This window comes from Cyclopterus lumpus, chromosome 16, assembly GCF_009769545.1.
Source record: "Cyclopterus lumpus isolate fCycLum1 chromosome 16, fCycLum1.pri, whole genome shotgun sequence".
Taxonomy (NCBI): Eukaryota; Metazoa; Chordata; class Actinopteri; order Perciformes; family Cyclopteridae; genus Cyclopterus; species Cyclopterus lumpus.
The window spans coordinates 15,676,014-15,690,956 of NC_046981.1; the positions used below are offsets into that span (position 1 = coordinate 15,676,014).

A 14,943-nucleotide genomic window follows, 5' to 3' on the forward strand; every position below is an offset into this window, starting at 1 on the left:
CTTCTCCACAGCAGGAAACCCACCAAAGCACTTTCAACTCAAATACTGATGTCTACTGAATTATTTACACCAGGAAAGATATATAAATATTGTACAAATCCACTCACTGTTTCACATTTTAGTTCAGGATCACTGGAGCTGGATATTTTGGCACATGTCAAGTATAAATGGAGATTAGCTACCAAACAGTTGCTGGACAAACTACAATATGACAATTCTACCTGACGCAACAGTTAATTCATACAATTGAAAGACAGTACGGTGTATATATATATATATATATATATATACACACACACACACACACACAGAGTGTGTTGCTTAATTCCCAGCAGTGTACGTTTACATGTTTCAAAGGACATTTTTAGGAAGTTTACAGGTTTAGCCTTGTTCTGGTGAAGGGATTTATAATATCCATGTTCAGGCTCATTTCAACCAACTTCCTCAATCAGGTATAGAAGAAACCTATTAAATATTAAAGCAGGTAGAAAATAAAACCTAAGCCACTAACATAAACTCTGTGGTGACAAAAAAACAACAGGAAAACACATCTTCATTGAGGAATGAGCATGACAATGGTTTTGGGGGTTACAGGCAGCCATATGTTTACCAGCATGTTGTACCAACTCCTGAAGGGATTCTGACACAACCGCCGCTCACCAATATGAGCCAAAACTACTTCCTGTTCCATTTGTTTTCATGTCGCAAAAAAGTAATGCCATGAAAACATTTTGACAATTTTTTTTATTCAACATTTAGATCAGCCATTAAAGTCAGAAAAGCTTCAGGTCAGAAGAGAAACGAAACATAACGTAACTTAACTTAACTGGACTCATCAGATGACCAGGTTCACATCATACATGTTTTTGGGATGCATCAGTCTTTTTGACCTAATAACTGTATTTGTTTGTGTGTGGTATTTTCACTGACTGCAACTTGTTTCAACATACAGTGTTTCAAAACATTTGGTAAGCAATTTATTATTAGTTTTACATTAAAATACGAGATAAAAAAAAGGTAAAATTCCTATTTTCCCTCAAATTTTAACAATATGCTTTAGCTGCCTTATGTTTAAAATTAGATTCATATTCCAACTTGGTGGAAAATATCTATTACTCAGCAGTTAAAAAAAACAAAAAAAAGATTAGACAAACTTAAAATGCCACGTCTACGAGATATGGACGGCAATCATTTTGAAATCAATATAAAATGGATATGAATGTGACAACAAACTTTTGTTACAAGTGCAAGCCAAAAACGAACATAATTGACATTTGTAATATAAAACTTGGTAAAAAATACTAATTTAAAACTGTACAATCACCAAGTACACAGAGTGAGCACTTCAACTGTTATTCATTTGGCTTCAGCGGCTTCGGCCTTTGGCTCCTGGGAACAGAAGATAAGAAAGCAATGTTATACGTTACATGCATTGCTCGTTTCAGCCGGATAGACATTTCTGATCCTTTCAATACCAAATAAAAATGGAGGGAAAATCGTATCGACAGAACATCTGATTTCTAAAACTTTATTCAAGTATAAATGTTAAAAATACAAATCTGTTTGTAGAATTTCATTTTCAGGACATGCAGACACCCTGTTGATTTCCCCAAACTTTCATTTGATTGAAAGTGTCTTTTTATCGGTTCAGAATTACAGCGTTTGCTCACAATCACCCTAATTAGCATATTCCTTCAAAGTTACCAGCACCACCTCAATATTATGAAAATTACTTTTGTGCCCTCGAGTTCATACTTCAAAAACATGTAATTTGTTCTGACGAGTATTAATATGTATTGGATACCCTACAAATACTAAAATTATTCCTTTAAATAAATGGATGGAGACACCCCTCGACACTCTTCTGATAAGTTCACATACTTGGAATAGTTCTGTTAATTTTACTCGCATGGATTGTTCATTAAAGAAAAGAAAATATGTTGTCTAAGATCTTTCTCGTAAAAGAAACAAACCTCAGTCTTGGGGTTCCCATTTTCAGCTTGTTTGGCCTTCTTTGCTTTGAGCGCCTTCTACAAATGACATAACAAGTGATTATTAACAGATTAAAGCACTCAGGCAAGTATACAAACATCACATGTTTCAGATCAAAAAGAAAAACAAGTATACCAACACATCTAAATTGTTCATCAAAAGGTATTTCCTCTCGAACTAGGCCACATTTAATTTCCCTTCAAGGAACTGAAGGCCATGAATCAGCTTCACATGTGACAGAGACGTTCTGTTAACATCAGCTTGTTATCAGTTGCATACTTTTACAGGAGCTTTTTTCTTAGTCTCCACTGCTCTGGTAGGTTTCTGCAAAACAAAAGACATTTAATTTTGTATTTGACAATAGATCAGGGGGGGGGGGGGGGGGTATTGTAATTAACAATAATTATCAAAAAATAAATTTAATGTTGATGAACTGATATTGAGTGATGCATGTTTGTGGAAAGCACACAGACAGACAATGGGTTAATGACATGTTAATGTCAAGGTTAAAGCTAATCCTCAGAGGAAGCTGTTAGAAAACCAACTTCTGGGTGAGGAACAAGAATAATCACAAAACCAAATAGCAGTCCTTAATAACTGATTAACGAATGTGTTTCTGAAGCTTACCACAGCAGCCAGCCGCTTGGAAAACCGCCTTTCCTGTTGAGATAGAGGAAGAAAATCTTCAGTAATAATTGCAGATGTAACTAATTTGCATGATGATCCAAACTAAACATGCCATTCACAGCCCCAAAATGGGCATCGGGTGAAGTCTTTACCACAAATCTCAGTTATCAAACGTATTCAAATTATTATTATTATTATACTCCGGCAATAACAGAGCACCAATAGATCATGAATAATATCAAAACATAGGAGATGTGTACAAACCTCACTTTGGACAGCTGTCTGAAAGACAAATAGAAAAAACAATATTCAAATGTGAATATTCAAATTATTATTGACAACTCAAACATCACTTTAATCGAAAGGCAATTTCCGACTGACAAAGAACTTCCCGCGCATATTTGAATTCAAACGTGTCGTCCTGTCAGTGACACGGCGCCCTGACAGCTTCCTTTGTTTTGTATGCTGCACGCCGACAGACAGCTGTTGGGAAACCGACCACATTACTACTTTACTAATCTGTAGCCATGGAACAAAATGCAGCCAGGCGAAAGATAGCAGAGACAAATTTAAAAAAAAAAGGGTTGAGATTTCAGAAATAAATCCTTTTAATTTTAAATTTATTGTAAAATATAATCCATTAAAACACAATGCAACATGGGTTGCCATCGCGACACGCAAAATGTACTTCAATCAAATATATTAATAATTAACGAGGAAATAAAGGTTATAATAATTATACTACTTGTTTTTTTACTTATTACTGTGAGCAATGCTGCCGTAATCCTGTAATTTCCCCACTGAGGGACTAATAAAGGATTATTTTATTTTATCTTATTTTAAAATCCAAGCGATGCACACGTTAATCCACCGATACGCGCACGTGTGACGTTGTGGTAATGTAATGCCGACCGAGAGACATTTAGGACAATTTAGATTTAATTCAGTCCGACCGACGACACGATAAACCCGTTTCGAACCAACGTGCATGAAGTCGGACTTTTCCGACTAAAAAACAGTAAAAAATAAATAAATGTGACCTCCCCTCCCCCAACCCCTTCCTGAAACATGCAAGTTGCGCTTAATAACTTAGTTCTAATGCTCGATAACGCCATTCGGTCGTTAAGTAGGTCGCGAGCCGCGCTCTCGCTTCGAACCGGGCAGCTATCGTTTCCGCCATTTAACGTTTCGGCGCGTAACGTATCGACAACCCCCCAACCTGCTGCCAGAGAGAGGGGAAAACTACGAAACAAACAAGACAGCGCAATGTCAACGGTGCACTTGTCAAGAGCTGTGGCGCAGGGCGTGAAAGAAAATAACATTATGCTCGTTTATCAGTCGTGTTTACCGGATAACGGGGAATTTCACGTGACAACCAAGACTGCAAAACTTTAATTTTCGACGACCGGGAGGAGGATGCCCGCCCAGGGTTCCTACTGTCGGACCGCCATGTCTGCACACTGAGGGGACGATGACGTTCCTCTGATGCAGATCTATCAAACGGACTCAAGTTAACACGGAGCGAGCGCGCGGAGTTAAAAATAAAACCAAACGTCTTACCTTCGATTTGCCCATGTTGATGATAGGAAGGGAACAGAGAGCTCACAAAGAAATAGAATTGCAAAGACGTGTTTTTCTTTCTCTTTTTTTATTGCCCGGAGAGATAATACAACAACCGACCAGTCGCTGCGTAAAATGGCGAATGTATAATGCAAACGAATGTTTTTTGTAGTTTATACGCTGAAATATAAGAACGAAACCGGTTCGAACCAGTTTTGTGTTTCGCTGTCTGTCATTGGATGCAAATACGTCACGTGCATCTGGGCACCGCCTATTTGTTAAAGAGGCAGGAGGCAGCCTGGTAAAATACTGATCAGTGCCGCGAGGGGGCGCTGTATTGAAGGTTTCTGATTGAGGGTGGTGTCGAAATAATGCACTCCATCATAGACAACAAGTAGGCCCAGTTCGCCATCTAAATACTTCAGTGGTGGAAGAAGTACTTTTACTGAAGAATAAGTAGCAATGCCACAGAGTAAAATCTGTAGTAGTTAGTATGTATATCGTATCTTTCGATACAAAACAGTTTTGTTTTATAATGAGATGCAATGTTAACTATCCAACAGAATATAAATTAGCTCCACCTTGACATATAAATGCTGCATACTTGTTTATCCACAAGTAATAATATACCAATGAAATGGGGCCATTTAGCTTTCAACTTTTACTGGTGATACTTTAAGTGCATTTTGTCAGCATTTGCTTTTACTAGAAACGGAGTATTTTCTTACTGTGGTATTGCTAATGAAATGCCTCAATACTTCTTACCCCATTTGGACTAAAGTGACATCACTAGAATTAAGATTGCCTCACTAAAAATAATTTATTTTGTTAATATTAATATTTCCTATAGAAGGGCATTCACTGATGTTTTTCAGTTTGGACGTACAAAAAACAGACTAACTAGGAGATAAAATTGAGTCATAGTTACCCAGCTTTATATATACACACCAACACATTACAACTAGAAGCTAAATATTTGCTTTGAGCAAAAATAGCAAATATATACAATCAGACTGATTCAATATATGCAATTCATTTCTCAAATAAAACTGTCTATCATGTCAATTAGTGGAGCAGTCTAGTACTTTCTCCAACAGTTACTAAAGGCAAGTACAAAGGTCAGATTTTTACATCATTTAATCATAGATGACATACACTAATCACTTTATTCTGTTAAAGGAAGCTGGTCAAAATATAGTAGTCATCAACATCACACTCAACAAACACTTTCCACAATAAAACTGCACTGACGTATATTAATCTGGACGGCTGCTTTGGGAGCATTTATAAAAAACACAGGATCCCTGGCTTTCATTCTTATACTTTGATCTTCCAGTTCATGGCATGCAGTTGACAGACAATTTATCTACATCTTGACCAGACATTTTCCCATATTAGACTTCTTTTAATATCTTCAATCATAAATATCAATTATTTTACAGCCCCATAGGGGTAAAATTGGCCTCTCGCTTTTTTTTTTTTTTTACATTTTATAAATATAATTCAGTAACACAATGAAACCATTCCCTGTTACTGTTCACGCTTAATTTTTCCATGGAAGCCCTGTTGGAAAGAGGACAGGGGAGGATCCGTGGTCCTCGGAGGCTTCCTAGGTCGATACGCCGTCGCTCCATAAGTCATTAAAGAAAGAGTCTCTCTTGCGCTTCAGCGCTTCTAGGAAGTCCTGAATCCGTTCTTCCCGGCAGGTGCTGTAGCGCAGCAGTGCCTCTTGTCTTCTCTGGGCGTCGGCGGGCTTCCCGTTCCCATGATGCTGCAGGTGCTCTGCTACACAGGCACGATCCGCCTCCAGCTGCTGGAAGGCCTGATGCTCTCGATGGAGGTCTCTGGCTTTCTAAAAGAAGAAGACAACAACAACAACAACAACAATGGAGATGTTCACAGAAATCCTGATGCTGATTCAAAGAACATATTATGCAACAGATGTTGGGCAACACAAAACTGCCTTACCAAATAATAATGGCCCAAAATATTTAACTCTTCTTTTAAGAAAAGTGTAAAAAATCAAATCTATCCCTTCAACCAACTAAGCTGAAGTCATATAGACGAGGTATTACGGTTACCAAAGCTTTTGCTGCTTTGCAACATCACGTGCAATAATTTTTTATTTTTCTCTTAATTTATGTTTGGTGCCAGAATAAGTAGAGCGAGAAGAGACATTCTGTAGTTGGACATTACAAAATAAAAACAATAACCCTGCAGTTAATATCCATTTGATAAAGCTGTCAATGTTTGGCACTTGTTGAAATCGATGAGTCAATACTTTGATATAGCAAATATCCCATTACGTATATATTCAAAATATTAATAAATATACCTGTGGCCAGTTATTCCTCATTTGCCAAAACAGTTTGCCTGCATTCGAATAATCACAATTTTGGATGTTTCTCCCGTTGACACATTACATAAATTTGTGAATGTTTTTCGAGTGATGAACCAAGCAGTCAAACGGCCCATACTTACTTCATATTAAATATTAAAGACTCATTTGTGTGGCTACTATTGTCACAACGATTAATAGGTTAAATAGCAATCAGAAGTATCAGTTCAGTTTTTTGAGAGAAAGGAGCAAAGGAAGGGAAACTGCACAAGGCCACTGTGTTCTAATGCAGAGTCCCATATTGGTGACAACAAACACACAAACAAACCGTGTCTCCTCATGTAGGCCTCACCTGAATGGATGTGTGATTTAATTGGTATTGGAGAATGGCTTCACACAGGTTCCAGAACGAATACTCGGGCCACAGAACGGACTGAAACACTAGACAGGAGTGGGAAGTCTGCAGAGTGGGACATGGAAGAGAACCAAGAGAAGTCTCAGAGGAGAGGACGGAAAGTGTTTGACTTCATGATCAAATCATTTAGTCTACTTGGGTAATGCCGTCTTTCATAGAGCCTACTTTGGTGGATAATACCTTGTGGTTATCGAAATAAAAAAGTATGAATTATAAGTCATGAAAGAAATTGTACATAAAAAACAACAAGCCTGCTTTTCTTACGATCTTAATGTGGTATGGGTGATATTGCGCAATGCAAAAAGAATCCACTGCATTTGGTCTCAGTCTGAACAAAGTATGGCAACCGAGTCGTCCATAGCTGCTCATGACACAAGGCTCCTTCACAAATTCAATGTTTTGAATTTTTATAAATGGGTTTTTGGTGAGCTGTATAAAATTAGGTCTGTGGTGAACACAAGCTTTAGAGACATTAACGTTCTGTTCTACGATGTATAAAGCGTCAGTTAATGGACCTGTACTTGTACAGCGCTTTCTAGACTGCCGACAGCTACGGGAGCAGATTTTGGGGTTAAGTGTGTTGCCCAAGGACACATCGACATGGGCTAGCGGAGGAACCGCCGTTCCTCTGATTGAAGGACGACCCTGCTCACCATTGAGCCACACACAGTCCTTGAGAATGTTGAGGTCTTTAAGTGTCTTAAAAGGAAGTTGTAGCTAAATGACACTACGACAGGTCTTCCCTCCTCCTTCACAGCCTCGTTGTGTGTACTTGCGCTCATGTGACCGTGGTGGACTTTGTTTATAGCCTCACCCGAACTTTTGAAAATTGACGATAGCTTTCCCACTTAAAAATTGGCATCATAAACTTGTGGTTGCCAGTTTATTGTCTGTGATTTACCCAACTCTGATGGAAAATCCCAGTGCATTGATAACCTCTGGGTGTTGGCCTGATAAAATATAATCTGACGAATATCTTCAACTTTTTCTGATTTTGTTTGTATTCAGCGAAGACATATTCTGGGCTGTCTCCACATAAACTAAAAGCCTTCTTTAAACCCATGTTTTGGAGGTTAATACTTTGCGCATACAAGTCTAACCAGGGTTACAGCTGCTATGCCTAAAGATTAGCCAGTGCCACTAATTGGCAACGATCACTTCACCCTAAACCAAACCTTGGAATTCACATCTCTTACTTTAGTATTTTCAAAGTAAGTAGTATTTTCTAATCATAATAAAAATCATCTCACGTCACCATGTTTCCATGCAGTCGTTCTCATCTCTCACCTGCCAGAGAAGGAAGTCGCTGAGTCGCACCTCTCCAGATGTGCGGATGAGCAGATCAGGATTGGGAGATTTATTGCTGTACAAACACTCACTCAGCAACGGCTCTGAAACGTCACTGAGCACGACAGAACACAAACAACGCTCGTTAGAGCAAAAGCTCTCCGGGTTGCATTATGGGTGTTGGCAGAATATCAACAAGATCCACTCAGTATTGTCACCTTGCTTTGATCAAGCCTTGCTCCACCCCCCAAGCCATTTCTCTGACAGCATTGGTGATTTCATATCTTGATGTGTAGGCAAAGCATACATTCAGGAAGCATCTGCAAAACAAGCGGTTGTATATCTGTGGTCACTTATAATGTACAATAGGAAATCAGTCCATGTCATATGGCCAGTGTGGTGGAAGAGGTGAGCTCTGAATGAGGAGGGTCATAGAAGAGGAGGAACAAATCAATACAACACATACTTATTGTGCGCTTTGGTGCTGACCACAGCTTTGGCAATAAGCTGCTGAAGGTCGAGTGGCAGCATATTCAAGTCGCCCAGCACCCGGACACAGACGCCATGCTTCTCCAGATTCTCCCTATGGCAGGAGAGAGACAGGAGGAAACGATCAACAACAAAAAAGCACGAAAAAGAAAAAAACGACCATTTAGCTTTTTAAGCCCCATGGCACCCAATTGGGTGCCGATTTACACATTATAGTTAGACTGTGTAAAACCTTACAATAAACATGAGCAAATGTATTGATGTTATACGTCAAATTAAACAAGAGAACTTGGGCTACAAGAATCAGTAAGCCATTTCCACACAACTCAAACACCAACTGAAAGAATTATGAAAATATCATAATCATCAGGAGTCAGCCCACTCAGCACGTTTCCGGAACTAGCAACCCGTAGCTCAATGCTATCAGAAAAAGCTTACAGTCACAAATGTTGCTTATCTTTGGCTTTTTAAAAATAAAAAAAATCATTTTTCTTCTTCTAATCAACAAAGACTGCTATATTTGGTTGTATTGAACACCATAAGTAATATACAAGTGAAATATATGGTTTGGTACATGAGAAAATTCAAATTGCCCAAATGCCCATTTCGCCTAATTTATCTGTACTAAAACCTCTCTAACTTTGTTCTGTTTTACTTTTACTTTGCAGAGAGACTGGTCCCATATTGTGCTATGACCTCTGCTGTGCGCTGCTGTTTCGGTGCATCCTTCCAAGAGATAATCATCCTGAAAGTGCTTTTTTTCCTAGGCGAACCTGGAAATTCAACTTTTGCTGCCTTTCATCTTTATTTACTCTTAACCAGTAACAGACGTAATAGTATTTACACATCTGAACAAAACCACACATGGTTTGCCTTTATTATAACACCAACATTATTCAAATAGCCTTTGTGGTTGCAGAGCTACACCTTTTTTTCAGTTTGGGAATGTTATTTCGAGCAGAAACCTAGAAAATAGGTCGGGGCTTAAAAGGCAAGGCTGCTCAAACTTGTACTATTTATTATTATTATTATTATGATGATGATGATGATGATGATGATGATTGACAACAACCTTTATTTCACCAGATAATTCAATTGTGAGCTAGCTCTCATTTACAATGACGACCTGGCCAAAAAAGCAGCAACAGGAGGCAAATCAATACAAGACAAAATAAAACAGACTACGAGAGCGCTCTTGGGTCACCACCTAGTGGGCATTTGTGGAAAAGAAAATTAACGAGCATTTACTTGTTGATAATTTCTTTTACATCTACATTTGCACTAACGAATGCATTTACAGTACAATAAGAGGCAATAATCTAAAAAGGTGTAAACTAGATATTCTTTTGAATTGGAGAGAAGTCAGTTAAATAACATGGAAATAACTGATATTGTACACTCCTATTTATAAGCCAGCCTTTCTTCCCCATGGCCATTCTGGCATCAGTCCACAGTATGTTTTACTCATTGGCCAATGCAGGGGGAGGGGATTTTGTGTCAGTTAACGTATCCAGTTTTAGCTAAACACTCCAGTATTTCTTCAGTTTGTGCTTTCAAATGCAACCGTGAACCATGCAGATTTAAAAGCATCAAACAGGGAGTTTGAAGAAAGTTATTGTTACAACAGGCTACTTACTATCCATCTGAAGCCCAGTTCAGTTTTGCAAACACTCAAACTGAGAGCTCGACGTTTGAGTCTCGCGAAGACACTCAACTTAATACACAACAGTCACAGCATTTGGTTCCTCTTAATGTAACTTTAAGGAATCTATGAATCATATGATGAAGAAAATGTGACTTGCCCCGAAGGCAACAGCGAAGTAAAAGAGCTATTTTTAAAGTTCCTGAACTTTAAAACTCACCATTCATCCAACAGCTTTTCAAATTTATGCCTGGCCAGCTCCATCAGCCCATCCACTTCATTTTTGCTGCGCTTGAAGTTCTCGATGCTGAAGGCGTACACCGTAACCTCTCGGATGTCCAGATGCTTACACCACCGCAATGTCTGGTGTGGAAGCGACAAAGGGTCATGTGTGAGCAACCTATTTCATGTGTTTGAGGAAGACATGCTTTAATCCCACAGCAATCTCACCTCTGCCAGCTTGTTGAAACCCTGCATGTGCCCTTCCTGGCGCTCCATGTTTTTCTTACGCGCAAAGCGGCGGTTGCCATCCATGATGAAGGCCACATGTTTCGGCATGGGTCCAGCCTGGAAGACACAATCCACATGAGGGGAGTCGGGACCAGTTTGGGGTTATAGAGACATTAAGTAATATTATTAATACAGTTGTTTAGAGCTTAAAGAAAGAAAAATATTTTTCAAAAGCAACAATTGTGATAACATGGCAAATATTCTCTGGTTTAAGCCTCCACAATGTGAAGACTTCCTGTCTTTTAAGTTTAATTCATTACCTGAGAAAAAGTAGTTTTTTTTCAGAGCTTTCACCTGCATCTCAGTCTTTATCAGCGGTCGAGAATAGGGTCAGCCGATTAACTGATAACGCGTATAACCCTGAGTTGCTGCCCTTGAATGGTGCTGATGGCAAAGTAGCCACACTTTGTGCCCCGATGTATTAACATTTCACCAAGTCAAATGCTGTGTATGTGTAAGGTACTTGACAATAAACAGTTCAGATTACAAACGAGTCAAATATATTTTTTTATATCAAAATGGAAAAAGATTTCACAATTAAATACTTTTCATTTTGTTTCATAGTGTATAGATTTAGCAAGGAGATTTCATATATAATTATGTTTGTTTAATGAGCCTCTGGAGATTTTTAAAAAACGGGAAGAGAGCGGTACACACAAAGAAGTATTTATGAATGTACACAATTAGGCTTACCTTCAGGATATTGGCAGAAATCTTTTCAAGCAGGTTTAATTCACCCTCCCTTATCCACGACATGTTCGGGCTTTCAACAGTCTAAAAATAGGTTATTCAAAATGGTTATGAATGTCGACATTATAACCAACCCCTTCCCTAGTCAGAGACAATGACGAAGTCACTATTTATATGGCCTAAAGAGCGTCATTTCTGAAACGTTACATGCAGCCAGTGATTGATGTATTCATTAACTGCACGCTTGGCTCACGGGACATGCACTGAACTTAACTGCTGTGAGGCTTTAAAAGCCCAAAAAGAGTCACACGTCGTCCGGAAAACCCAAACGCTCCGTGGAAACCGCTCCACTCATTGTAACGGTTGAACCCGACGCAGTTCTACTCAAACAATTACTGTCAAATTAATCACATTTCAGAGAGCCTCCAACTCACAGCTTTAACGATGACGACCTCTTCCGCATTGGAGTAAAGTGACGTAACAGCGCAGTGACAACTTCCGGTTGGACGTTAGTAGATTTTCAAAGTATGTGGATGAATTTAACGTCCATAAGAAACGTTAAAATTAGAAATACCACGATATAAAAATACTCAAGTATTTGTATATAAGTTACAAGTAAAACCATCGGGCTAAACGTTTACATAAAAGTAAACCAAACTGTAATCTAGTCGTGGTTTGCAGACCACGTTTTTTTTTATTATTTATATTGTAAATTGGAAGTGATTGTTTGTATATACAGTTATGTGAAAATGTGCGTGTATTTGGCGTTGTAATATATCCTTAATTATTTTGATGCCTTCTAAAACACGTCGTTGCTCGTTTTGAGTAAGTGCTATACAAATAAGCTGCATTATAATCAACCACACTAGATTAAACCGTCATTGCATGAGACTAATAGCCAACAATGTAGTGTTAAAGATAACAATTGGGATTTTTACAAAACGTGTTTTTTGTTGTCAAAACCAAGAGCCAATCAGCTCTTAGATCAGGCGAAAGTCAGGCGTTTCCCGTCAAGCCCCGGTCTTGTCTTCGGTGGATATCAACTGCAACTCACTGTTAATAAACCCAATATATATCATTGTGTGGCTTGTTTGTTTGTAAAAAAAAAGTGCAAATCCAATACAATTACCTCGCATTAGTAATGCTGCAGGCCAAGAGTGCTTGAACACATACATATATATTTTAAATAAGACAGCACTGACACATCATGCTAAAGTATTATACTGCTATATTATATAAGGAATCATACTAAATACTTACATTAATTGTATAAGTAATACGTATTCAATGGAGTCAACATCATCACCCTTATCCTGCTTTCTAGTCTCAATCCTGGATTTTGTAACCCTTTCCATGTCACTTAAAAAAAATGTAAAAAGAAGAAACACAATATTAATCATCCCAATTGTGAGGCCTTTGTTTGGGGAATGTGCAATAGTTGGGTTTGAATATAAAATTGCTTTGCATCAGTAGTGCTGCAGGTCAGGAGTGCTGAGTTGACCTTAGTGAGATGGAAAACATAACAAGTATGTTTCAAATAAGATAGCAATAAGGACACATACTAAATGGGTATTATAATGACAAGTTATATAAGGAATCATATCATTCATATTAATTAAAACTACTGAATATGTAATATACATCATCATTATATCTAATCTGCAGTGATGCTGCATGTCAGGAGTGCTGGAGGGTTAGGAGGACAAATGTTACTGTGGGACAAACACTGACGTCGGCTGGGTGCAATAAGATGGAGGAGCAGTGATGCAAAAAGCTAAACTAGTGATGGAAACACTATTGATGACCACAACTAATGATGTTCTATAACTTAATGCGTGGGAACAAGGGCCACACTTGATGAATGGAGGGGTCTGTTGTTGCTTGCAATCTCCAACCTCACCACTAGATGCCACTAAATCTCGCTCAGTTCCTTTCAACAAGGGAACTCTTGCATACAATATTTTAACAAGACAGGTATACTCTAGCTGTTACACTTACTAATCCTCAAATTTTAACACATTTTATTAAAAACTAAACAAAACATTGACAAATAAATGTATGTCTTTGATCTCTATGAATATTATAAATGTATTCATTGGTTGACTAATTAGCAAAAATCAATATATATATATATATATATATATTTATATATATATACAAACAATGTGCACAATTAGTGAAGTTGAAGTATAAAGTCTTGTAAAGTAAAATGGAAATACTCTCACAAATATGTATACAGTGTACTTTCCACCACTGCCTTACTCATATTTAATATATTCATACCCCATATAGCCTTCTTTTTAAATACTAAAATGGGTTTCATATCATAATGTTTTTAACAGGTGATGTGTGCAGACAAATTTAAAGTGTACACGAACAAATAGTATATTGGGACCCAAACATTGTATAATAATGAAATAATATTATGAATTATTACTGAAATTATTACTTGATCAATTGATTAATAAAAAAGGAAGGAATGAGGTTCATGTGGTTCAAATAATATAATTTCAGATATATTCTAAAAAAGTTTATGAAAGACTTCCGCCAACCAGGATTCAATGTCTTTCAGACTGCGATTGAGGTCTTTAATAAATCCTAGATGGAGAATAATCATGTGCATATCCAAGCATAACAATTAAAAGAAAGGTAATCTAACCTAATAGGATCACAATGGCCTATGTGGAGAAAAGTAAAGTATACAACTTTTGGGAGCTGAGGATGACAATAAGTTGACTGAGGACTTGATGAGGGCTCTGCAATAATATGAAGAGCTGTGACTTAAGTCCAACAAATAGAAGATACAAAAAAAAAAGTGTGTATATCTATTTGTAACAAAATCACAGTACATTGAACGATTAAAAACGGATTTTGCTAGTGAGATTAAAAAAAAGAATTTGATGAAGACCCATGAAAAATCACACCAACTAAAATGGGATTTTACCGTTGTTTTGCCAATTAAATAAGTTACATATTTCATTATTTGTATGGTTACTTATTGTGGGTGTATGTGCTAATATCGTTATGGATCCCTTGTTTCTGTAATAAACATTAAAGACACCGTGAGCTTGTGAGCTTGTCCTTACACTTGCTGCTGGCCATATTTGCATATATGCAGTGTAGTTCCTCTTTCGACCTCTGGGGTGTGACAACAAGTTCATCAACAGTTCCTTTGCACTTTCTAATGGCAAAGAAGAAGTTTTTTTAGAGGGGTGGGGGTGTTAGGGAGTGAGGGGCTGGCCTTTTTTTTATTCCGATGGAAAATCCTTTTTGAACGGTGAGTAGGAGCACAACAGACAGACGAGAAACCACAGCGACGCGAACGACTCGGCCAAATCACGGCGCCAGGTAAAGACCACACCTCCCCGCAGAGCAAGACCGGTCCCAAATAAG

At 38.0% G+C, this 14,943-nt stretch overlaps 1 protein-coding gene and 1 long non-coding RNA gene across 3 annotated transcripts; both read right to left on the minus strand.

The window, feature by feature from the left end:
* Positions 1-725: 725 nt before the first annotated feature.
* LOC117745385 lies at positions 726-4,392 on the minus strand. Its single transcript, XR_004611230.1, has 6 exons — positions 4,180-4,392; positions 2,884-2,901; positions 2,620-2,652; positions 2,272-2,316; positions 1,974-2,030; positions 726-1,389 (listed from the first exon to the last, which is right to left on the minus strand). It is a non-coding gene; the product is annotated as an uncharacterized LOC117745385 (long non-coding RNA).
* Positions 4,393-5,298: 906 nt separating this feature from the next.
* On the minus strand, positions 5,299-12,021 carry dhdds (dehydrodolichyl diphosphate synthase). 2 transcript variants are annotated; one of them, XM_034554163.1, is made up of 9 exons: positions 11,985-12,021; positions 11,554-11,634; positions 10,801-10,917; positions 10,571-10,713; positions 8,686-8,802; positions 8,438-8,539; positions 8,220-8,334; positions 6,870-6,977; positions 5,299-6,031 (listed from the first exon to the last, which is right to left on the minus strand). In XM_034554163.1, the coding sequence occupies exons 2-9, from the start codon at positions 11,614-11,616 to the stop codon at positions 5,789-5,791; spliced, it is 1,008 nt and encodes a 335-aa protein (XP_034410054.1). In that variant the 5' UTR covers positions 11,617-11,634; positions 11,985-12,021; the 3' UTR covers positions 5,299-5,788. The 2 variants fall into 2 exon arrangements, with proteins under 2 accessions (XP_034410054.1, XP_034410055.1); XM_034554164.1 differs by having other exon boundaries at positions 11,825-12,011.
* Between the last annotated feature and the right edge of the window lie 2,922 nt (positions 12,022-14,943).